Source organism: Lagenorhynchus albirostris, chromosome 21, assembly GCF_949774975.1.
Source record: "Lagenorhynchus albirostris chromosome 21, mLagAlb1.1, whole genome shotgun sequence".
In the NCBI taxonomy this organism is placed as follows: domain Eukaryota; kingdom Metazoa; phylum Chordata; class Mammalia; order Artiodactyla; family Delphinidae; genus Lagenorhynchus; species Lagenorhynchus albirostris.
In genome coordinates, this window is record NC_083115.1 from 18,275,837 (window position 1) to 18,300,700 (window position 24,864).

General features: G+C 36.3%; 1 protein-coding gene across 8 annotated transcripts in view; it reads left to right on the top strand.

Moving 5' to 3' along the window:
- PCM1 (pericentriolar material 1) overlaps positions 1 to 24,864 on the top strand; it is an 88,464-nt gene that overhangs the window by 9,205 nt on the left and 54,395 nt on the right. For all 8 annotated transcript variants that reach the window (XM_060136208.1, XM_060136209.1, XM_060136207.1 and 5 more), the window contains exons 3-15: positions 2,309 to 2,426; positions 4,424 to 4,669; positions 6,020 to 6,289; positions 6,941 to 7,111; positions 7,297 to 7,413; positions 8,909 to 9,097; positions 13,852 to 14,029; positions 14,193 to 14,282; positions 16,788 to 16,897; positions 19,573 to 19,789; positions 22,833 to 23,034; positions 23,972 to 24,145; positions 24,675 to 24,832. In XM_060136208.1, the coding sequence (XP_059992191.1) occupies positions 2,331 to 2,426; positions 4,424 to 4,669; positions 6,020 to 6,289; positions 6,941 to 7,111; positions 7,297 to 7,413; positions 8,909 to 9,097; positions 13,852 to 14,029; positions 14,193 to 14,282; positions 16,788 to 16,897; positions 19,573 to 19,789; positions 22,833 to 23,034; positions 23,972 to 24,145; positions 24,675 to 24,832 (2,218 nt within the window). In that variant the 5' untranslated portion in view covers positions 2,309 to 2,330. The remainder of the gene's footprint in view (positions 1 to 2,308; positions 2,427 to 4,423; positions 4,670 to 6,019; positions 6,290 to 6,940; positions 7,112 to 7,296; positions 7,414 to 8,908; positions 9,098 to 13,851; positions 14,030 to 14,192; positions 14,283 to 16,787; positions 16,898 to 19,572; positions 19,790 to 22,832; positions 23,035 to 23,971; positions 24,146 to 24,674; positions 24,833 to 24,864) is intronic.

Here is a 24,864-nt window from a genome sequence, read left to right on the forward strand (position 1 = left end):
TTTGTTACAGTGTTGCTTCTGTTTTATGTTTCGGTCCTCTGGCCAAGAGGCATGTGGGACCATAGCTCCCCGACCAGGGATCCAGCCTGCACCCCACCCCACCACCCTGCCTTGGAAGGTGAAGTCCTAGCCACTGGACCTCCAGGGAAGCCCCGTTTTGGTCTTTTAATAGGAATATTCTTCATATCTTATTTTAAGATCATTGGCTATTGGTTTAAAATATACTTTTCAACTCTTTAGAAAATTTTTAAAGTAACATATGGGGCTTCCCTGGTGGCTCAGTGGTTGGGAGTCCGCCTGCCGATGCAGGGGACACGGGTTCGTGCCCCGGTCCAGGAAGATCCCACATGCCGCGGAGCGGCTGGGCCCGTGAGCCATGGCCGCTGAGCCTGCGCGTCCGGAGCCTGTGCTCCGCAACGGGAGAGGCCACAGCAGTGAGAGGCCCGCGTACCGAAAAAATAAATAAATAAAAAAAAATAAAATAAAATAAAGTAACATATGCTCATTGAGTATAACCTTTAAAAAATTTGAAGTTTTATACCTGAAAATTATATGATGTTGTACGTCAACTATACCTCAATAAAATTTTTTTAAAAAGTAATAAATGCTATTGAAATAAACAGCATAAAAATACACATACCTGTAAGGAAGTACCAATGTATTTGTACTTTTTAAGATTTTTTTCAAATTAAGTGTTGAATTTTATCACTTTTTATTTTGAGATGATAATATTTAACCTGTTTAATGTAATGTATTATTCTAATATATATCCTAGCATTCAAATCCCCATGGGATAAATCCTGCTTTGTCATGGATGGTTAAAATCCTTTTAATATTATACTCTAGTAAGTGGGAGAAGTTAGGATCTTAGAATCAAAGCAACTTGGATTTGTATTCTTTTATGACATTTTTAGCTGAATGACCTTGACAAAATTAACTGACTTCTTTGCATGTTAATGTTAGTATCAGTAAACTGAAAAACCTATTATAATCCTGATGTCTAATGGCTTACCCTGCCCCTTGAGTTACAGATAAAGTTTATCTCACTGTCTCCCCTTTCACTCAGTCCCCCTCCAACCCGAGCAGTTCCACACCCAGTGGAAATACAAAGTCCTCCACGAGATCATGTAGAAATCTTATTTTCTCATGATCATCTATGCTTCTGAACCTTTGCTTGTACTATTGCTTCTTCCATTTCTCAGCTCTTTGACCCAGGTGTGAAATTTAGTACCTTCCTTGATTTTCACAAAATCCCCACTTTTTTTTAGTGGGGAGAATTTGTGACTTTAGTAGACTATATCAAGATCTAGGGAAAACTATGAGGTAGCAGTAATATAATTTAAAATAGGGCAGTAGGGGGACTTCCATGGTGGCACAGTGGTTAAGAATCCGCCTACCAGTGCAGGGTACATGGGTTTGATCCCTATCTGGGGAGATCCTACATGCTGTGGGGTAGCTAAGCCCATGCGCCACAACTGTTGAGCCTGCGCTCTAGAGTCTGCGAGCCACAACTGCTGAAGCCTGCATGCCACAACTACTGAAGCCTGTGCTCATAGAGCCCGTGCTCCGCAACAAGAGATGCCACCACAGTGAGAAACCCGTGCGCCTCAACGAAGAGTAGCCCCCCGCTCGCCGCAACTAGAGAAAGCCCACAGGCAGCAACGAAGACCCAATGCAGCCAAAAATAAAATAAATAAATAAATAAATTTAAAATAGGGCAGGAGACATCGCTATGTTTAAATGTTTTTAGCCACTGTATTCTTGGTTTTTATCGGCCATTTCACCTACCTGGTCCTGTTTCTCTCTTGCTGCTTTCTTTTCATCTTGCTTACCATTACCTTCCCATTAAGACCAAACCTTTCTTCATGTTCCATGCAGAGCCATTCTACCTTCTTTGAATCTTTGACACAAAACAAATGCCCAGGTCTTTGGGGGTATTAGTTTCTTTTCGAAGAGCAGTTTTGGTTCTAGCTATTAATAACTTTTTCCTACCTGATTACTCTACCTTTTAGGATTGTGTTGAATAAATTAAATTGAATAACCTTAAAGTATGCAAGCCAGCTGACACAGTGGATATTCTGAGATTTTTCCTTCCCCTCCCCATCACTTTGGCTACTTAATGCATGCTAATCGTACTATGGCTATGGCAGCTAAATCATTTCGTCTGTGATGTGTAGTTGACAGTGCCTCTTTTATTTCATAAAATCAGCTTTTCTGATATTCTTTCATATTGCTAAGCTTCATGGAATTATTTAAATTGCAATTTGTTTTTATGTGTTAGGAAAGTTAGTTTTTACTTGTTTTGCAGAACATTAATTATAAAAGCCAGTATGGCCACAGGAGGAGGTCCTTTTGAAGAAGGCATGAATGATCAGGATTTACCAAACTGGAGCAATGAGGGTGTTGATGACCGACTCAACAACATGGTAGGATATCTTACTATTGATGGTGTGTCGTTGGCTGCTAATGTTAGAATGCAACTTTCCCCTGACTTAGCCAAGTCATACTCACTGAAACTCTTCGAAAACACATTTTTTCTTGCTGTCCAAGATATTAAATGACCCTGGGCTATTTGTTATATTACTTTAAGACATTTTTGTTTGTAGGTAACATATCAACTTGAGTTAGCTTAAGCCAAAAAGGAGATTTATTACAAGGATATAAAGATGTTTTATGGAAAACAACTTAAAAGAATATAGCTGGGTTTTAGGAAGGGACTAGAAAATGCAACCAGAAAGTTGTCAAGAATTACTTTTTCATTACGCTGACTCTTTGCTTCTGTGTGCCTCTGCTTAACACAACTTCTTTTCACAGACCAGTTTTCTCTCCTCTCTGGTCCATGTGGTATACTATGGCTGCCTCTTCATTCTGAAGTTTTCAGCTATGGCTGCAATATTATACTGACTAGTTATCTCTTATTTCCAATTTGAAATTTTAACATATGATTATCCCAATTTGGATTAGATATGCATCTCTTTTCCAGTCATATATGGCCAGGATTGGGTGGGGTAAGTAGAACAAGAGGTTGGCAGGAACACCTACACATGGATTTGGGTGGAGGGACAGTTTGTAGAGAAAGGAGTTTTATTATAAAAGAGAAAACTATCCCAAAAGATTTTACTAAAGTAAAACTAAAAGACTCTTCCAATATGGATAAAGTGGGAATTTATATCTTTTTTGTTGAATGCGTTATGTGAGTATAGCTAAGTAAATAAAAATGTTTTCTAGTTAAAATATTAAGCATATTTTTGGGCTTCCCTCGTGGCGCAGTGGTTGAGAGTCCGCCTGCCGATGCAGGGGACACGGGTTTGTGCCCCGGTCCAGGAAGATCCCACATGCCACAGAGTGGCTGGGCCCGTGAGCCATGGCCGCTGAGCCTACGCGTCTGGAGCCTGTGCTCTGCAACGGGAGAGGCCACAACAGTGAGAGGCCCGCGTACCAAAAAAAAAAAAGAAAGAAAGAAAAAAAAAATTAAGCATTTTTTGTCATTTCATATTAGACCTTATCATGTAGTACATTGTTGCCTATAGAAAATAATAGTTATATTTATTGCTTACTATATGCTAGGCACTGTGCTAGCTGTTTTATGTACGTTTTTTCTTAAAAAAATTTTTTTTATTGAAGTATAATTGCTTTACAATGTTGTATTAGTTTCTGCTGTACAATGAAGTGAATCAGCTATGTGTATACCTATATCCCCTCCCTCTTGGACCTCCCTCCTCCGCCCCCATCCCACCCATCTAGGTTGTCACAGAGCACCGAGTTGAGCTCCCTGTGCTATACAGCAGGTTCCCACTAGCTATCTACTTTACACACAGTAGTGTATTTATGTCAAACCTAATCTCCCAGTTTGTCCCACCCTCCCGTTATGTATGTTATTATTAATCGTGTTTTAAAGGTGACACTATTTTAGAGATTAGGAAACTGAGATCTTGGGAAGTTTAATAAATTGCCTGGAGTCACACAGTGGGACGTTTCTTCCTATAACAATAATTGCTTTAGAACACAGGTTGTTTCCAGATCTGTCTACCTATATATACTGACTTTAAAGGAGGCCAGTAAAGATATATATAATTTATTTCACTATTCAGTTTATAAATAGTAACGAACCATTTTTAAAAACGCTTTTGAAAATATTCAGACTGACGCTAGGTTTGGAGTTTGGGTATTTGTATTTGTTAATGATCTATGATAGGAAAGTAATTATTTTCTGAATAATTATAATTTCAGCACAGTTTGAAATTTAGGCTAGGTGTAGTGGAGGGAAAATGGGTTAGTACAAGTAAATAATTGTCTCTAAGACTATATATTTATGTGAAAAATGTCATTTAAAATTTTAAGACCAAAAATTTTTAAGTGTACCAAAATATTTTCCTGATTTGATAGAGGCCAGATTAACCTTTGCCTGTACTTTTTTTTAAAGGATTGGGGTGGCCAACAGAAGAAGGCAAATAGATCATCAGAAAAGAATAAGAAAAAGTTTGGTGTAGAAAGTGATAAAAGGGTAACTAATGATATTTCTCCGGAGTCATCGCCAGGAGTTGGAAGGCGAAGAACGAAGACTCCACATACGTTTCCGCATAGTAGATACATGACGCAGATGTCTGTTCCCGAGCAGGCAGAATTGGAGAAACTTAAACAGCGGATAAACTTCAGTGATTTAGATCAGGTTTGTAAATTATTTTAAAAATCAAGTTATGACTATGGAAAATATTGGCAAAAGACTAAATAGTTTGTCTTAATAAATTTGAGCTGTTTATTTCCTTTTTCTTAGTTTCTGTGCATATGGAGAGAATGTTAATCCGTTGTGATGGTACTGTGTTCTTTGGAGGGCAATAAAGTCCTTATTTCTAAACTTGCTGAGGACAAGTCTCTTGGGACTTTATTATTATACTGTATGACTAACTTAAATGATTTCATTTTGAAACTAAATTATGCATGCTAGTAACTGAGTAAGATTGCTGTTAAGCAAAAGGGAATATCCAGTTTAGAATATTTGTCATTTGTTAAGTGTGGGATGTGCTGGCTTATCTCAAGTTTAGAATAAAACAGTTGTTTGTATTTATAATCACTGAAATCAAGTTTAGAACTAAAAGCAAGTAGAAATAATAATGAACTCTTAACATTTTACTGTCACATCTGTACTTCATAGAGATAAGTTTTCCAAATATGCATAAAGGTAGATTCAAGTCTGGTATGATGGTGATGATCATATATCATTTAGTCACCTATGTGTTAATTATTGAGCATTTACTGTATGCCAGGCACTGAGTTGAGTACTTTATCAGACAATGCTTCACATTGACACATCTTGTTTTTAAAATTTATTTATTTATTTTTGGCTGCGTTGGGTCTTCCTTGCTGCATGTGGTCTTTCTCTGGTTGTGGCACGCGGGAGCTACTCTTCCTTATGGTGCGCAGGCTTCTCATTGCGGTGTTTTCTCTTGTTGAGGAGCGCGGGCTCTAGGCACGCGGGCTCAGTAGTTGTGGCTCGCGGGCTCTAGAGCGCAGGCTCAGAAGTTGTAGCACATGGGCTTAGTTGCTCCGTGGCATGTGGGATCTTCCTGGCCCAGGGATCAAACCCGTGTCCCCTGCATTGGCAGGTGGATTCTTAACCACTGTGCCACCAGGGAAGTCCTACACTGACACATCTTTATGTTGATGTTCATATTAATTAACATTGATTCATTGGGTCCAAAGCCTATGTTATATTCTGTGATCAAGTATGACTAGCAATATGAGTTATAAATATGATTCATAATCCTGCTACTTCATTTAGACTAGTCTTGCTCATATTCATCATTTGAATTGTCTGACAGAATGAGGCCTAGGATGTCATAATTGAATTTTGATATTTTACTAAAAGAATTTTGTAGGTCTGAAGCTGTTTTGAACCTTACAGCAAATCTGTTTATATGCACCTTGTGAATCAATATCTGATGGTAAAACTAAGAACATTGGATTTTTTTAATTTTGAAAGATTAATGTTTGTGGGATTTGGTTTCTTTTTCATATATAGAGAAGCATTGGAAGTGATTCTCAAGGTAGAGCAACAGCTGCTAACAACAAACGTCAGCTTAGTGAAAACCGAAAGCCCTTCAACTTTTTGCCTATGCAGATTAATACTAACAAGAGCAAAGATGCTGCTGTAAATCCTCAAAAGAGAGAAATGATTGGATCAGCACAATGTAAAGAGTTGTTTGCTTCTGCTTTAAGTAATGACCTTTTGCAAAACTGTCAAGTCTCTGAAGAAGATGGGAGAGGAGAGCCTGCAATGGAGAGCAGCCAGGTGATAAAACTTCTTTCTTTTGCTCTTTGCTTTCATAAACCTCAAAGTAGATTCATTAAGATTTAAAAAAAATATTGGGTTATGCACATAGGAATTTTAGGTAGAATTAAAGTACTTCTCTGACCTTTCTCATTAATATCTCAGATTTACTCAAAATGGTGTAAATTTCTTTTTACCAAAATGATTGTAGAAATGGCATAGTAAGGTAAATTAAGACTTCTGTTCATCTGCCAAATGCTGTATTGCTAATTTTTAGTGAAGAGCAATTGGGAGCAATGTGATTAATAGATTGCTGTAGAAATTTTTTTAAATGGTTGTATAATTTTTTGAAAAAATTATTTTTCAAAGTATCTTAATTTTTAAAATTTATTTATAAAATATATAAACAGTAGAGAAATTTATATAAATGTTTGATAGGCAGTTTTATAAAATGAAGTTCCCAAGTAATGAAACTAAAACACATTTTGAAATTTTTAAGTTAACAGTAATTGGAATTGTTAGTATTGCCTGTTATGTTTTGATTAAATTCTAAATTTGATTCAGATCTTTTGCATGTATGAATTCACACAATAAACCTAGAAGTATCTTTAGTTATTTGAAATTAAAATCTATAATTATAATTCCCCCCCACCCCAAATATTTCCCTTGCAGATTGTAAGCAGGCTTGTTCAGATTCGTGACTATATTACTAAAGCTAGTTCCATGCGGGAAGATCTTGTAGAGAAAAATGAAAGATCTGCTAATGTTGAGCGCCTTACTCATCTAATAGATCACCTTAAAGAACAAGAAAAGTCATATATGAAATTTCTCCAAAAAATTCTTGTAAGTTTTGGACCCTTTAAATAACGTATTGAGTTATTTTTGTAGTAGATCAGTGTACATGTACTGATGACATTCTGATGCCACCCCAGAGGAGTTAATACATTTTCAAAAAATCGTGCCATCCATTATAACATTTTATTGCCCTTTTTAATAGTTGTATGATTTATACCGCTAAAATATTTCAGGCTAGAGAAAATGAGGAGGAGGATGTTCGGACTATAGATTCAGCTGTGGGATCTGGTTCTGTAGCTGAGAGCACATCGCTAAACATAGATGTGCAGTCTGAGGCTTCAGATACCACGGTAAGCGGCTTTTTAGTAATTAAAGTGCTGGAAATGAAGATATAAAGTTTTCCCCCGTTTTTCACGATGATATTTTTGTAGGCATTCCTTAATGAAAAGTTTATCTCAGGGAAGAAACCCTCAGATTGTTAATGCTGTATATATTCTTTTTGAACATGGAAGTTTAAAAGTTTTATTTATTAGCATTAAAAATAGTTTTAATGGTTGATTAAATCTAATAATATCTGATCTTCAATTTGCAGAAACCTGGTTTTTCTAGTTTGTTTCATTAAGCACAGCTTTACTCATTTTAAGAAGCATTGGGAAAGTTAAAATTCATTGTGGATGTAAGAGCTATAAGTACAGTGTCATTGCTTAGCACGTCGTCTGTTGGAAAAGTCTCCAAGTTAATTTCCCATTGAGGAACCATTTTAAAAGGCTGTTAGGATTCTCATTTCTCAGGCTAGCTTAGAACGGAAGCAAAACCAGGCGACTGATAAATTGAGATGAAAATGGGACAGGGTAGCATTTACTTTGGGATTTATTCCAGTGAGAAAAATACTATAAATTCTAACTCTGCAAAATGGAATGTATCAAAATACTGTCTTTTGGAAAAATAATCAGAAATTTACAGAACTTTGAGGAAAGATTTATAAAATAAACTTAGTTCGTAGACGTTAGTATGAAACTAGTATACTTTTAAGCATTTTAATTTTAGCAGATGAACCTACAACCATGCATTAGTAAACTTGAAAGTCTGTTATCAGTAATGCCTTTCTTGTGAAAGGATAGCCACGTGTATCTTTTGTGTCCAAGGTATGTTCCAAAGTACCATTCAGCATTAGGAATTTGAGGGTTTGTTTCCTTTTAATATTGACCTGCATAGTTTCCTGTCTGCCTCCTTTCTCTTCCTTGCCCTTCCTGATTTGAAGAGGAAATTTGAATTTTTTTTCTCTCCATTATCTCCACCAGGAGATGCTCAGAGGGCTTGATCCAAATGGTTGTTGAAGAATGGATTCTGCTGCGGGGAAATTGTTTTTCTATTTACAGTGGTGCTGGGACTAATTTCTTTCTCACATTTCATTCCAGCAGAAGTGGAAGGGTTGGGGCATGTCGGTAAAGGAATTCTGTTGGAGAGGAGTGGGAAATGATATAGATGATTATTATAACTTATATGCTAGTGTGTATCGTATTCCCCATGATGAGAATTTCTTTCATATCATTAAATCAGGAAATTTTGAAAGTTAATAACAGCAGAATAAATGTTGAAATATGCTTCAGCAATTGTTGTATAGCTTATTACCTAGGATATGATATTCACTTAATTATAATAAGCCCAGAGTCTAGTCTATAGGAATTTAAAAGTCTAACTTAAAGTTTTATTGCCACTTGGGGGAGGGTGGATTGATTTTCTGAAAGATGGACTTGTAATTTTTTATATTTATTTACAAGACTGGCTTATATGTTAAACAGGAGTTTGTGTTAAGAAATTAATATGTTACACTATTTAATAAAGGAGGCATCTTTTAGTCTGAGAATTCGGCCGTGCATTGAGGACAAACTAGGGAATTCAGCTTCACAAGAACAGGTTTCAGACATTGACGTTACAACAAGTCCAAAAGGGAAAGGTGACAGACCTCCTCAGAATGACAGGGAACTGAGGCCTAATAGGAAATATAGCCGAAAACGTGGATTTCCCTCAAAGGTATACTTCACAATATTAACTTGGGAAGTCTCTAAATGAGCACCTCTTTTGTTCATATTTCCTCTCCTTTATTTTCTTCTTTGTTGTTGCTATTAACTTTTAAATATGTACGTTAACATGGTTAATTGTACTGTAATTTGCATTAGTAAAATGCTGTCCCTTCGTGTTTTTTCCTTTTCTGCTTTCTTATTCTCCGCTCCATGGGTTATGTGTGGCAGCTGTTTTTAATTTGTATTAACAAAGGACTTGAAACTTAATCCATTTTCCTTTTTTTGCTGTTGAGAACTCAAAATATAACACATTCTTAAACCTTGACCATTAGTTGCCTTTTGTTTCTGATATTTGTGTTCATGGATTAAGATGGTATTTTTAAGTTTTGTCTTATTTCCTGTAGTCATTCATTAAAGAAAGAAAAAATAGAGCAAGCAATTAGCTTTCCTGTTTTTTTAATAATGAAATATTGGGTTGGCCAAAAATTTGTTTGGGTTTTTCCCTAACATCCTATGGAAAAACCCAAATGAACTTTTTGACCAACCCAATATTTTTAGTGTTTTTTTGTTTATATTTTTCTTCCCATTGGAAATCCCTTCTTCCATTCTGTTTTTAAAAAAATTATCCAGTTGACTTGTTTCCTGATGTTTTTGCTACTTTTTTCTCCAAAGTTTGCTGTAAATGTTCTTTTAATTTTCCATGATTTGCATAAAGACACTCAGGAAAGGTTTAAAGACAACTATTTGTGTAGTTCCACTTAAAACAGTTTGAAAAAAAATGGCATTTGTAAAAGTGCTCATATTTGACAGGAGTAAAGTACTATTTTAATAATTGAGTATAGATAAGACCAATTTCCTATGTTTTATTACTAGCTTATTACCTAGGATTAGGCTTTCCTTTCTGTTATGTACATATTTTATATTTTTGTGGCGTTTAAAAATGACAAAGTTTAACCTCTAGATATTATGGTGTCTCCCCGCTCTCCCACAAGAGTTTGAAGATATAGTTTGAAGTCAGCTATAGTGATCTTACTATAAAGTGTTAAGCAAAAGGTGTCCCAGTTCAACAGAATAGTAAAGTAGCTGATTATTTTTAAAACTACTAGCATTGGAGAAGAGAAAGTGAATGGGGGGAAATAGATCCTTTGGAACTTAATGTTCCTTTCTTAAGTCTTCTGAATAGTGACAAACAGAACTTGAGTTGACAGTTACTACAGCATAGCATCTTCCAGTTTTACTTTTTTCCCCTAAGGCATTAGGTTTGCTTTTAAAAACCACTTTTCTGTTTTAAGTTTCTTTGAATAATGTCCTTATAAATATTATTTTCTCTTGAACTTCTTTCTGGAGTTTATTTTAATTTGATTCTTTTTAATCTTTTGATTCTTTGGGCCATCCTAGGGTAATTCTATCAGTACTGTGTTCATAAAATGATTTCATTTTCTTAGAAAAAACCCTAATTCCCACTGACTGACTTTATTCTTTCTCTGTTATGCAGAATCTGTTGTTCTCCCCACCTACCTTCATTCCCTCCTTAACATCCTTTCAAAATGTAGTATTCTGTTAGAAGACTAGGGAAAAAAGTTGGTGTCTTAACTGAGGTTCAGAGCTTAAAGCAACCTTGTGAGTTGCAGCTTGATAGGAGATAATTGATATTCTTGAGTTGCCTACAAGGGCAGAGTCCATTTTATGAAATATTTTATAGACACGATGACGTTGCATAATTTTTAAAAAGAGCTTTCCCTGAATACCCATGCCCTCATTGTTTTCCCATACTCATCTTTCCCCCACACTTAATCTCAGCTCTTAGAGCATTCATAAGCTTTTAAAAATACCATCTACTCATTTTTTGCTATCGTTTTTATCATTTCTAGTTACTTCATGTGGGCTAGATTTGTCTCCCAAACTAGACTATGCTTCTTCAGAGATAGTTTTAAATACAGAAGACATAGTCTATGGATGTAATTTTGGGGCAGATAGTATGATGTGAAAAAACACTAACCTAGAACTTAGGAATCTGATTTCCCCTCACTGTGATATTGGATAAATCACAGCTTTATCTTCTCTGGGCTTATAGTTTCTCACCTTTCAGATGACAAAACTTAGAATACATATTAACTGAAGTACTTTTCAGCCATAAAAATATATTTGGATCCATGAAGAATTATTGGAAGAACATCAGTTGAGTAGAGGAAAGGAAGACTTAGGGTTTTCTGAAATGTGTTACCTGTATGCAACTCGAGATTTCATGCTTAAGTTATTATTTTTTTTAATTTGTAAACTAAGAATGTACTTACTGAAAGTGACTCAAAACGTTTAAATGAAAATATGTGTTTGAAGGATGCGTATAGTCCTGGCCTCCTTTTTTGGATTTCTATTCCATGTACCATCTTCTTGTCATGTTTTTATCCCCAGGTATTTTTATGGCCATTTTCTCATCTTCCCTTTCTTTATATTTGATTGTAGTTCCACCCACCTCCCTCAGTTCATCTTTTCAAATTATTAGTCTGAAATGTTATTTATGTGGATGGAAAAGTTATTAAGCAGTAATAAAACTCCACTAATTTCAAAAATTGTTGGGAATTCATCTTTGGATTAGTGAAAAATCTGAAGTTCAGAATTCTTTATAATTAGAGTATCAAAGTTTTGCAAATAAATGTGACTAACAAGGATTAAAGTTCTTTTTAAAAGTTTGCATTTTAAAGGGTAAGAAACCATAATATTAAATTGTTTAGTAAGTTCTTCAAAATTAGATAGCTTTAAGGTTAGCTTGAGGTCTAAACTATTTTTGAGATGGGAGGATTATGAATTAGATGGAGATAATGCATTCTTGATGGTTTTCTTTTTTCCTAGATGACTTTTTGCCTTATTTGTGTAATGTTTCTCTTCTTAGTCATTTATCACTGATGCTTTGTTGGAGTATTTGATTGATGTCAACCTGGAGAGATTTCTCCAAGTTGTTCCACTGAAATCTGTACCTGATTGGGTTTGGTTTTATATTTTACCAGTGACTTTGATGAAATTAATTTGGATCAGATCTGAGATGGCTACCTATCTCAGATTGATAGTTATCTCTCACCCTTCAAATTATTTTTTCAAGATGTAAATAGTCTTGAAATGAGCAAGAACTAAGAAGATGAATTTTCATAGGAATGAATGTAATGTTAACTAGGTAACTCCACTTGTATAAGATGGGAGAGAACTGGGTAAATTGTACTTGATTTGAAAATGGCTTTAGTTTATTGGAAAGTCTCCAGTAAATACTAGCTTAACCAAGGTACATTATTTCTCTTCCATATTCATAGAGTCTAGTTGGCCAGTCCTGGATAGAGCACTGACCTGGCTTCTCTGATACCTACATCAAACATTCTAACTGTAGTCTTCTACTTTGTATTTGAGCTTCCTTTCTTTGAGTTCTTAATTCTGAGCCATGTAATTATTTTTATTGCTTGCCAAGTTATCACAGTTACTCATTCTTATTTACAGTACTAATGAGTCCTACTTGGGGAGGTAAAGAGAAGAGGTTTTTGCAAAGTATTGTTAAGGAATGTTACCCAGAAGAGAATTTCTCTGGAGCCGTCTGTGTTCTCCATAATTTTTCTTGGAATCAAATGTACATAGGGAGAACAGATCAGTTCATTTTTACTTTGAAAAGAAATCACTGAGGTTTATTTTCCTTGTTAACTTTGGTCAGAGCCAGGGGAGATCATTCATTTAAAGTCTCCAATTTGGTAGCAATGCAAATTTAAAATTGACTATTTCTAAGTTAATAGAAATATTTTATGTAAATATTAGCTAAAATCATTAAACTTTTAAGATACAGAATTTTTTAAAAGGCAAATCAGTGATGAAAAATACCATTATGGTATACAGTTCATGCATAATTTGGTATACAGTTCATGCATAATTTGTCTTATTTATTGTTTCCAGGTTGTATTTAACTTTCTCTCTTTGATTAATTGACTTTATTTTTTTCTGGTTGGGTTACACTTGAATAGTTTTAAGATTAACATTTAAAATTTTATAATTCCTTATAAGTGGCAGCTATTTAATCTGTTCCTCTTTTAGGCAAAATGTTATCTTTTGGGGGGAATTTCAAAGTAATTTATGTCCTCAGACTCAGCATTAAATGAGCATCTTTTGAAAGAAAAAATAGTAATGATATCTTTGATGCAAAAGATAATATTTTTACTGTATGATAATATAAAGTGATGCAAGTAAATTAAAGCCTTTCACATCAAATAATCAAATAAAAAGTATATTTTAAAAATTTCCATCCGTAGTTAGAAAATAGTTGGTTTGTTTTTGTTTTGTTGGTTTTTAAACATCACTTCTAGGAATGGGGCAGAAGAGTTTTTTAGTCTGTTCTTTCTCCAGGGCTACTTTTAGGGCATTAGCCTGGTATGATCTGCTCTTCCTTTTCTGTAAGGCCTGGTCTGGATCCCTCATTCGCGCGCGCGCGCGCGTGTGTGTGTCGGCCTTCCTGTCTTCCTTTTGTATGCCTTTTCTTTTATTTTCTTTTTGTTAATTCTTCATGCTAAGCATATGCATATGGTCTTTTACCTTGAAATTACCTAACTATCTAATTCTTAACATGACAGGCTGTCTCTGTGTCATCATTTTCCTCTTTCTCTTTTTCTTTCAAGTCTGTATCTAGGGTTGTATATTTAATACTAATTTATTATCTATGTATGTACCTTGCCGTTGGTAGTTGAAATAGGAACATGGATTTTAAAAGATATAAGCGTTGTTGGTCTTATTTTTCAGGCCAGAGATCCTCAGCAGGAGCCTATGGAAGAGATAGAAAATTTGAAGAAACAACATGATTTATTAAAAAGGATGTTACAGCAGCAGGAGCAGCTGAGAGCTCTGCAGGGACGACAAGCTGCTCTTCTTGCTCTGCAGCATAAGGCAGAGCAAGCTATTGCTGTGATGGATGATTCTGGTATGCCACCATCTTAGAATGTTGTTATAAGTAAGGCTCAATAAATAATGATATGATTGCAAGGTGGATGCTGGTTATTATATAATTAGATCTTGATTGTTGTCTAGTTTAGAAACCTACATGTGAGGCTTACCCTGTCCTGTGCTTTTCTCTGGTTATGCAGAAAAGGTTGCAGGGACAACTCCTGGCCATCATACTGTACCGTGCAGACAGCCAGCTCGCTCTCCTTTTCATCAGAGAGTACCCTTAAGAGGTAAAAGGGACAGGATGTAGTTCTGTTTTTGTACCTCAAATTTATAGGGCTCTTGTTGCTTATATTTCTGCCTTTTGTACTTTATTTAACTAGGATTGCTGTACTTTGCTTGCCTGCCAAGGAAGGGTTAAAACCTTAAGTGAGACAGTGAATAAATGTAAGCTTCTTTGGCTTCTGACATGAGTAGTGAGGTATCAAATTGTATGCACTAGTTCCTTTGAACTAAATTTATATCCTATCCAGTCTCCCTGAGACTCAGAAATGTTCTTTTCTTTCTCCTTCTTTCCCTCATACCCATGTATCACTTAGATGGAAATTGTATTGAATTCTTTTTTTTTCATTTTTAAAAAAATTTCAGCTTTATTGCGGTATAATTGACATATAAAATTATAAGATATTTAAAGTATACATCTTAGTGATTTAAGTTTTGTATTTTTGGATCTTGTTTAAGAAACCTTTCCCCATCCTTTGTATTGAATTCTTTAGTATTGAGTCTAACTTTATAGTTTGTCTTGTTATTGGCAAACCTACGTGTTTAATTTCTCATTAAGTTGAAAACATATTGTTACTTATTAAAACTTAAAGCCAAATTATATTTTCTAGTAGTCTGTCATTACAGTCTAATAATAATTTATCTCCTGTGAGCTCTCCATTTTAGGTCCTTACTGTGGTTACCCTGTTGTTACTCAATTTATCGTGTTGTCCACACCTAGCCCACTGGCTCAGCCTTCTGATCACTGTTATATGTAATTTAATTTTGCATTTTCATAAGGAACTTTATGACTTGCAAGTAACTTACTCTTTTGTAATAATTATATAGTCGTATAGAATATATATGGTATAGTATATAATAGTATATAATATGCAAATTTTCATCCCCATTTTTCCCTTGCAAAATTCAAAGTATCATTAGCTGTTAGATTTAGGAAAAAACAAAATATTTTAACAATGACAAATACAGTTCGGTTAATGACCAACTTTTAAAATATTTTTCAAGATTGGAGTATCAGATTTCAGAGACTGTCTTGTGATAGTTATGTTATTTCAAATAGTTATATTTACATCATCTCATTTGATCACCACAAAACTGTAGGTTAGTCGCCAGGGCTTTTTTTATAATTCTCACTTTAGAGAGAAGGAACTCTTAACACAGAACTCGTGACTTGCCTAGGCTTATATGGAATTTTAGTAGAATCAGATTTCTTGAGTTCCAGGTCAGGGGTCTTCTATTTCTGAATATAAACCTTTATTTTTAAGTAAGCAGATAATCTTTCTTTCTTTCTTTTTTTTTTTTAATGTACTATTATGAGACAAGTACCAGGAGAAGAATAAACAGGAGTTAAAATTTGAATTTATTTTATGTACTATTTCAAAAAGAATTTTAGGTTAATGATTGAAAACAGATTTTCTCTTGCATTTATGAGATTTTGCAGAAGAATACTGATGAAAAACAAACTTACAGTAATCTTTAGGTATATAAGAGAGGCAACATAATTGTCATGGGAAAGAGTGTTCCTTTAACCATTTAACTAGCAAGTTGTGTGTTATCTAGACTGTAATTGCTTTTTTTTGTCCCCAAGTACTTTGGACTGGATACATGGGAATCTACCCTGCCCTGTAATTCTAATTTCTCATTGAAAAAGCTAATATTTTCCTTCAAAACAGAAACAGTTTATAGTCATTGTCTCTTTTAGAGCTGGAAAGATAAGCATGGGGTGTTTGAGCAATAGAGAGTAACTATTATGAAAATTGTCATCAGAATACTGCCTTAGGAAGATAAAAACTGTGGTCTTTTAGTATGACTTGTATCACAAGCAACTCCTTCAATAAATTATCTGTTCTACAGTAGGGGTCGGCAAACTATATATAGCCAGCTGGATTTGGCCCATTGCCTGAAATAAGATTTTATGGAACACAGCTATGCCCATTTGTTTATGTATTGTATATAGTTGCTTTTGCCCCACAGTGGCAGAGTTGGGTAGTTGAGACAAGAACTATATCTCCACAAAGCCTAATATGTTTACTATCTGAATCTTTAAAAAAAGTTTGCCAGCCCCTGTACTACAACACTGATTCTGTTGGGGAGGTGGGGATTGAGACTGGTCAGAATTAGCTGTGCTTTTTCAGACGAACCACTTTGCCCGCCACGCCTCCAACCCAACCTGGTGGACCTTCCCACACCCAGACTCTGTTGAGTCACTATTCTTAATTGGGATGTAACAGTATCCCTCCTTGAATGTTGGGACAGAAAAAGATGAACCACTATACTAGAGTTTTGTGAGTGTCCCTTTATTTTCAGGTTAGGTGGAAACTTATAAAATGATTGGTTGACAGATAAATCTGAAGGTTAACTAGTTTCAAATAACGTTGAGATTTTTTAAATTTCTTTTTTCCCCCCAAATTTCTTTTTAGCGTCTCAGAAGTTAAAGTGTTGTTTTTTATTTATTTGCTTTAATGAATTATTAAATTATTTGCTTGAATGAAAGTTGTTAACTTCCTTTCCAGCTGTAACAGAAACTACAGGTAGCCTATCTGGAGTCAGTATCACATCTGAACTAAATGAAGAATTGAATGATTTAATTCAGCGTTTTCATAATCAGCTTCGTGATTCTCAGGTAACTTCATTTTTTTTGTATACTGGATTTAAAATCACATTAACTAAAGCAGTGCTTCTCAAACTTTACTGAGCATACATATCACCTGGCATGATTGTTAAAAAATGTAGATTTCTGGTCAGTGGGATCCCCCCACCTCCAAAATTATGATGCATACATTTGGGGTGGGCTTCCCACCATGTGATTCCAGTGCTGGAAGTCTCGGGACTATGCTTTGGGAAACACTAATTTAGAGGAAATATCTACTTTGAATGAAGTGATTAGTGAAATTTCCCCTTTGTATGCTCCTAGATGACGCATTCTTATTTCACCTTTAAGATTGTTAATAGTCACAACTGTTAAACTTAAGTTAGTGTGAATCTATGCTTTTGCAATGTTTTACTAACAATTTTAAGGAAGTTCTTAAGTTTAATTTCAGAGTTAATAAGTGTTATAATTTGATGACCTTTGTAAATAATGATATAAATGCAAAATTTCAGTCTGTTGAGTGAGAAAGGGTGAATTAGTACCTTCCACTGGAAATGGGTATAATTGACAATGCATTATCTTCTGTCTGCTGACCCAAGTTTAAATGAAAGAAGATGATCTAACTACTTTGGAGAGTTATTTAGCAATATCTAGTACATTTTTTCTAGTGACCCTGTTCAAAAGGAGATGCATACAAGAATGTTCATGGCAGCATTGTATTAATAGCAAAGCAGAAACAATCTAAATGTCCATGAACAGGAAAATGGATTAGTAAGTTATGATATATACATAGAGTGAAATCCTGTAACCGATTACAGGAAATGAACCAGAGGTAATGAATGAAAATGCAAGTTTAAGAAGGATACCACTTAGCTTATGTTTTAAAATGTGTAGAGTGTGTTTTTTTTTTGTTTTTTTTTTTTTTTTGCGGTATGCGGGCCTCTCACTGTTGTGGTCTCTCCCGTTGCGGAGCACAGGCTCCGGACGTGCAGGCTCAGCAGCCATGGCTCATGGGCCCAGCCGCTCCGCGGTACGTGGGATCTTCCCGGGCCGGGGCACGAACCAATGTCCCCTGCATCGGCAGGCGGACTCTAAACCACCGCGCCACCAGGGAAGCCCCAAGTATTTTTTTTTTTATGGATACCTTCATAGGTATTACAAAATAAAAATACGTTTGAGAATGGTAGGTGTCTAATTCCAGATTGTGGTTATCTCAAGAGAGTAATGGGGTCAGGATTTCTATGTATAAAGCTTTAGCCATTATCTGTAATATATTTCTCTTAAAGAAAGAATTGATGCAAATGTGGCAAAATACTAAAATTTGACTAAGCTCAGTGCTGGTTACTCATTATATGATTCCCTAATCCTTAGTGGATTTTTTAAATGTTTCATAAATTTTTTTTTTTAGTAGCAAAGAAGTGATAGGAGAAACTGATAGGTTAAGAAGTTAAAGTTTATGATTGTGGTTCTAAAAAGATGGCAAGAGAATGAGATTTTTGAAGGTTTATTCTATATAAAATATGGCATTTCTAGCACTTAATTTAGATCCAGTTAATAACATCCAGTGAATCCCCACTGTGTAGTTATGTGTGTCTATAAAACAGTATATATATACTGTTATATAGATATGGTGGCACATCAGGGAATAGTATGTATATAATTTGGGAATAGGAAAGGCATATATACTTACCGACCAGCACAACCTACACTAATGTTTATCTCTTTTTATAAAGAATATTTATGTATTTTTGGGACTTCCCTGGTGGCGCTGTGGTTAAGAATCCACCTGCCAATGCAAGGGACACGAGTTCGATCCGTGGTCCAGGAAGATTCCACATGCTGCGGAGCAACTAAGCCTGTGGGCCACTACTACTGAGCCTGCACTCTAGAGCCCACGAGCCACAACTACTGAGCCCACATGCCACAGCTGTTGAAGCCCGCCTGCCCTGGAGCCTGTGCTCCACAGAAAGAGAAGCCACTGCAGTGAGAAGCCTGCGCACCACAGCTAAGAGTAGCCCCCGCTCGCCACAACTAGAGAAAGCCTGCGTGCGGCAACGAAGACCCAGTGCAGTCAAAAGAAAAAATGAGAGAGAATATTTATGCTGTTTTAATATATGATCCATTTTTTAAAAAAATTTATTTATTTTATTTATTTTTGGCTGTGTTGGGTCTTCGTTTCTGTACGTGGGCTTTCTCTAGTTGCGGCGAGTGGGGGCCACTCTTCATCGCGGTGCGCAGGCCTCTCACTGTTGCGGCCTCTCTTGTTGCGGAGCACAAGCTCCAGACATGCAGGCTCAGTAGTTGTGGCTCACCGCGGCATGTGAGATCTTCCCAGACCAGGGCTCGAACCCGTGGCCCCTGCATTGGCAGGCAGATTTCAACCACTGTGCCACCGGGGAAGCCCTATTTATGCTTTTTTTTTTTTTTTTTTTTTTTTTGCGGTACGCGGGCCTCTCACTGCTGTGGCCTCTCGTTGTGGAGCACAGGCTCCGGACGCGCAGACTCAGTGGCCATGGCTCACGGGCCCAGCCGCTCCGCGGGATGTGGGTTCTTCCCGGACCGGGGCACAAACCCGTATCCCCTGCATTGGCAGGCGGACTCTCAACCACTGTGCCACCAGGGAAGCCCAATTTATGCATTTTTAAAATGAGATTGCAAGCTTTAGTCGCCTAATCTTTCTTTTCTTTCTTTTTTTTTTTTTTTTAAAGCCTCCACCTGTTCCAGACAATAGAAGACAAGCAGAAAGTCTTTCATTAACTAGGGAGGTTTCTCAGAGCAGAAATCCATCAGTTTCAGAGCATTTACCTGATGAGAAAGTCCAGCTTTTTAGCAAAATGAGAGTGTTACAAGAAAAGAAACAAAAAATGGACAAGCTGCTTGGAGAACTTCATACACTTCGAGATGAGCATTTGAACAATTCATCCTGTAAGTAAATCTAAGCAGTGTTAGGTAGAGGACACGTAAGTATATATGCCAACATGTAATAATTCCTTAGTAAATATTTGGTGAATGAATAAACACATAGTTACTCAAGAAAATTATAATTTTTGTGGGGAAATAGGACTTGTATGTGAAAGTAACATACAAGTTTTTAAGTAACAAGGCAATGTATGGTAAAGCCAAATAGATGGTAGATCTGTTCTGTAAAATTCAGAAAAGGAAAAGAATGAATTTGGGCTTGAAAAATTGGTAGGATTTTATTTTATTTTTTATAAATTTATTTATTTGTTATTATTTTTGGCTGTGTTGGGTCTTCGCCGCTGCACGCGGGCTCTCCCCAGTTGCGTTGAGCAGGGGCCGCCCTCCGTTGCAGTGCTCGGACCTCTCACCGTGTGGCCTCTCCCGTTGCGGAGCATGGGCTTCAGGCACGCGGGCTTCAGCAGTTGTGGTGTGCGGGCTCTAGAGCACAGGCTCAGCAGTTGTGGTGCATGGACCCAGTTGCTCCACGGCATGTGGGATCTTCCCGGACCAGGGCTCGAACCCGTGTCCCCTGCATTGGCAGGCAGACTCCCAACCACTGTGCCACCAGGGAAGCCCGGTAGGATTTTAAATAAGGGAAAAGTATAAGAGAAGGTAACTGTTAGACACTTTGACATAATAATACTGCACTTTTTCGCATATCCAAAATTTTTCCTTAAGGAAAAGCTAAACCAAATTAGTACTTTGATTTTAAAACTATGAAACAGATTTAGAAAGTATTTATACAATAAAAACCTGAGATATGAAAAACTTATTTAGTACAGAAAGTCCCAAACACTCCCCATTTTTTAAAATACATAAATAGTTAGGTGGGACTAGGAAAGGCATATAGTCATCCTAGGTATACTAGTTAAAGAGTTATACAACTATCCCTCAGTATCCATGGGGGATTGGTTCCAGCACCCTCACCCACACCCACACCCACACCCACACCCACACCCACACCCACACCCACACCCACACCCACACCCACACCCACACCCACACCCCTACGGATACCAAAATCTGAGGCTGCTTAAGTCCGTTATCTAAAATGGCATAGTATTTGCATGTAACATAAGCATATCCTCCAGTACACTTTAAATCATCTCTGGGTTACTTACAATACTTAATACATGTGAATGCTATATAAATAGTTACCAGCATGCTGCAGATTCATGTTTTGCTTTTTGGAACTTTATGGAATTTCTTTTTTCCTGAATATTTTCTATCTGCTTTTGGTTAAATCCGCAGATGCAGAACTCTTGGATATGGAGGGCTGATTGTACTAGTTATATAGGAAAGCCAATAGTCATCTTAGTTATACTGTAGGAACTGTCTTTTCTGCTCTACAGATTACCTGCCTTTGTCTAATTCAGATTCAGTTACTAGTCCTCACTTGGCCACCTACCTTCCCAAGCCTGGTCTCTGCCTCTTACTCAGACAGTTGGTAGTAGGAGCTGTAGCATTGGGTATTGGAATCAGTAGGGTCAACCCTAACTGGTCATTATTCTTTAGCATTCCAGATGCTGTCTTAATAAAGAACAGACAGGGATAGAAACATCATCTCTGGATCCCTGTACTTCACCCTAGTTGTCTGCCACCTTCAAAGAACTGTACTGTTTCTGCCCTGAGACGTGCTCCTTTCTTTTCCCTGACTTGTGCTGCTCCTCGGCCTCCTCTAGAGTAGAAGCTAATCCCAGTGCCCATCCTCCCTAAACAGATGAACACAGCCAAGAAAAACTTAGTTTTTCCAAAGTTGTACTCAAACGCTTGTGGTCAGTTTTATACACATAATTAAAGTAGCACTCTGTCTACTGATGACTAAAAAATCATATATTTCTCTGGGAAACAGAGTGAAAGCAGAGCAAAAGGTAGAACAGTCAAGGAATAGAGAGAAAAGACTACTGGAAACCAGCTGTAACAGTGGATAACGTGAGCAACAAATGACGATTGTCACTGAGGAAGAGATAAATGATGATAGTTTTAAAGTGGTAGTGGACTTGCCTGGTGGTGCAGTGGTTAAGAATCTGCCTGCCAGTACAGGGGACAGGGGTTTGAGCCCTGGTCTAGGAAGATCCCACATGCCGTGGAGCAACTAAGCCCATGCACCATAACTACTGAGCCTGCACTCTAGAGCCTGTGAGCCACAACTACTGAAGCCCGCGTGCCTAGAGCTTGTGCTCCACAGCAAGAGAAGCCACCACAATGAGAAGCCCGTGCACCTCAACGAAGAGTAACCCCCCGCTCACTGCAACTAGAGAAAGCCCACACACAGCAACGAAGACCCAACGTAGCCAGAAATAAATAAATAAAAAGAAAAAAATAAATAAACTGGTAGGAGAGAGAGAAGCACAAAGATTCTTAGTCTTCATTTATTACCCATGAAAGCATAAGATATCTTTGTCTGATCTGTGTGGACAGAAAAGTAATTAAAATGTAGTTCAAGAGCTGTCTTAGAAGATTAATCATCATCTAATAAGAAAATTTTATTGCTGAGTAGTATTCATGGTATTATGTACCACAGTCACTTAAACAATTTTGCTTTATCTTTTGGAACAAGAAAAGTTCCATCTTGGAGACCAGATAGAATCCCTCTGGACTGGAACATTCTCAAGGACCTAATCAGCTAGGGTTGCCCTGTAAAGATTTGTAGATGGTGTGCTTGCACATCATATGCAGTGGCTCTATTTAACTTAACCTGGAACCAAGTTTATCAGAGGAGTACTCTCGTTACTTTCTCAAGGTAGAATATCGTAGTTCTTGTTGGTTTCCATCTTGTCTTTCCTTATTCTTTCCTTTCTGTTTTAACTGTGTTTGGTTGAAAGACATGTTAATAAACAAGTGGCCTGGTTATATCCTTAAGTTTCACATTTTAAAGCTGCAGGATTTAAGATGTTAATGACTTTTACTTTTCTATGTCTGAGCCAACTATGAATGTGTTGTTTGATGCTGTATTTGTTTATTTATGGTAACTGGTCTTTTTTTTTTTTTTTTTTTTTTTTGGTAGTTGTGCCTTCTTCAGCCTCCCCACAAAGGAGTGTGGATCAGAGAAGTACAACAGCAGCTCCCTCTGCTCCTGTAGGCTTAACACCAGTTGTCAATGGAGAATCCAATAGCCTCACATCATCTGTTCCTTATCCTGCTGCTTCTCTGGTTTCTCAGAATCAGAGTGAAAATGAAGGCCACCTAAATCCAACTGAAAAACTCCAGTAAAACATTTCTACAAACATTGTTTACATAGATTAGAATTGAATAATGGGGATAAATCTTGGGGGTTTTTTCTTTGTTGAAAATTCTGGAAAAACTGAGTTAATTTGATATGATAAACATTCTTAAGTGGTATGGTGGTAGAATAAGTGTGTGTGTTATATGTGCATCTTTGAGTTGCCCTAGAGAAATGTGACATTGTAGTAACATGTAATTTCTATAGCTAAAGTATTCCTGTTTTCCAAATAAAGGGACTACAGTTAAAAGATTTCTGTATTCAAATGGTTTAGAGCCCAGGCTCTAGAGTCAGACAGCCCTGGAATTGTATCTCACAAGGTTGTGTGACTGTGGACAAATAGCACCCTCACTAAGCCTCTTTTTCTTCACCTGGCATAATATATTTGTTCATAAAGGTGTTTTAAGGATTAGAAAACATTGGCATAATTCCTGGGACTCAGTAAAAATTCAACAACCTAATTATTCTTTTTGGTAAACATGTTATATAGTATGGTAACTGGTAGATCTCTATATGTTGTAGACAAATTGGGAACCTTCTGTGAATGCTCAGGAATGCCTGCATACCTGATTTGCCTAAGAGGTCCTATTTTAATGGAATATTTAGTACTTTACATTTTTGATACTTATTAAGAAACATAGGAATATTTTTGACATTGAGACTTAAGATGTTAACATCTATACCTGCTTAAAGTGAACACTTGGAAGAGGGTTTCTTATGCTTTTGTCCGTAACACAACATAAGTAAATAAGGTGATGAGATTTTGAATAACCTATACTTGAAATTACATTCATTATAGTCACATCCCCTGGATATTTGACTGGGTTTAAATTTTGTTTGTGCTGGCTGCTACTGTATGAAAATAGTGTATGCTTTATTTTGCTAAAATGGGTGTTAATATAAATGTTTTTGTTGTTTATCAGGAAGTTAAATGAAGTTCGAAAGAGGTTGAATGAGCTAAGAGAATTAGTTCATTATTATGAGCAAACATCAGATATGATGACAGATGCTGTAAATGAAAACACAAAAGAAGAAGAAACTGAAGAGTCAGAATATGATTCCGAGCATGAAAATTCTGAACCTGTTACTAACATTCGGTAAGAACTTTTTTTTAAGTTGTTTTTCTAACATATTCATCCTAACAATACATTTAATATGAAACAAAAGAAACCTCAGTAGAGTGCCTACCGTTTGCCTTTTATTTAAGCTTTTCTCCTGTAAGTCTGCTGTTTTGGTTAGTGTACTCTTACTTGTTCTATAAAGAAAAACAAATTGGGAAGTATTGAACACAGTAGTTTAGTAAATTTGCTGTTTGTTAGATCAACTAAAAGTTAATCATAAGAAGTACGTAACTTCATTTTCCTACCTCTTTATTTTTAGGTGTAGTTTTGATTTTTTTTTGGTTGTAATTTTGATTTTTTTAGATGTTTTTCTTCTTAAATGTGTGAATAGGAGAAGTTAGTGAAAAGCAAGAGCCGTTTATTTAGAGGATGAATTTAAATGGGGAAATAGCCAATGATGTTCATAGTCTGGAATTATTTTATCAGCAGTTGTAAAACTTTGATTTTTTTATTATTACATATATTTTTTACCTTAAATAACTTCAGGTTGTTTTCTTTCTTTTAGAAATCCACAAGTAGCTGCCACCTGGAATGAAGTAAATAGTAATTCTAATGCACAGTGTGTTTCTAATAATAGAGATGGGAGATCAGTTAATTCTAATTGTGAAATTAACAACAGATCTGCTGCCAACATAAGGGCTCTAAACATGCCTCCTTCTTTAGGTATGATTGACTCTATTCACAGATAATTTTAC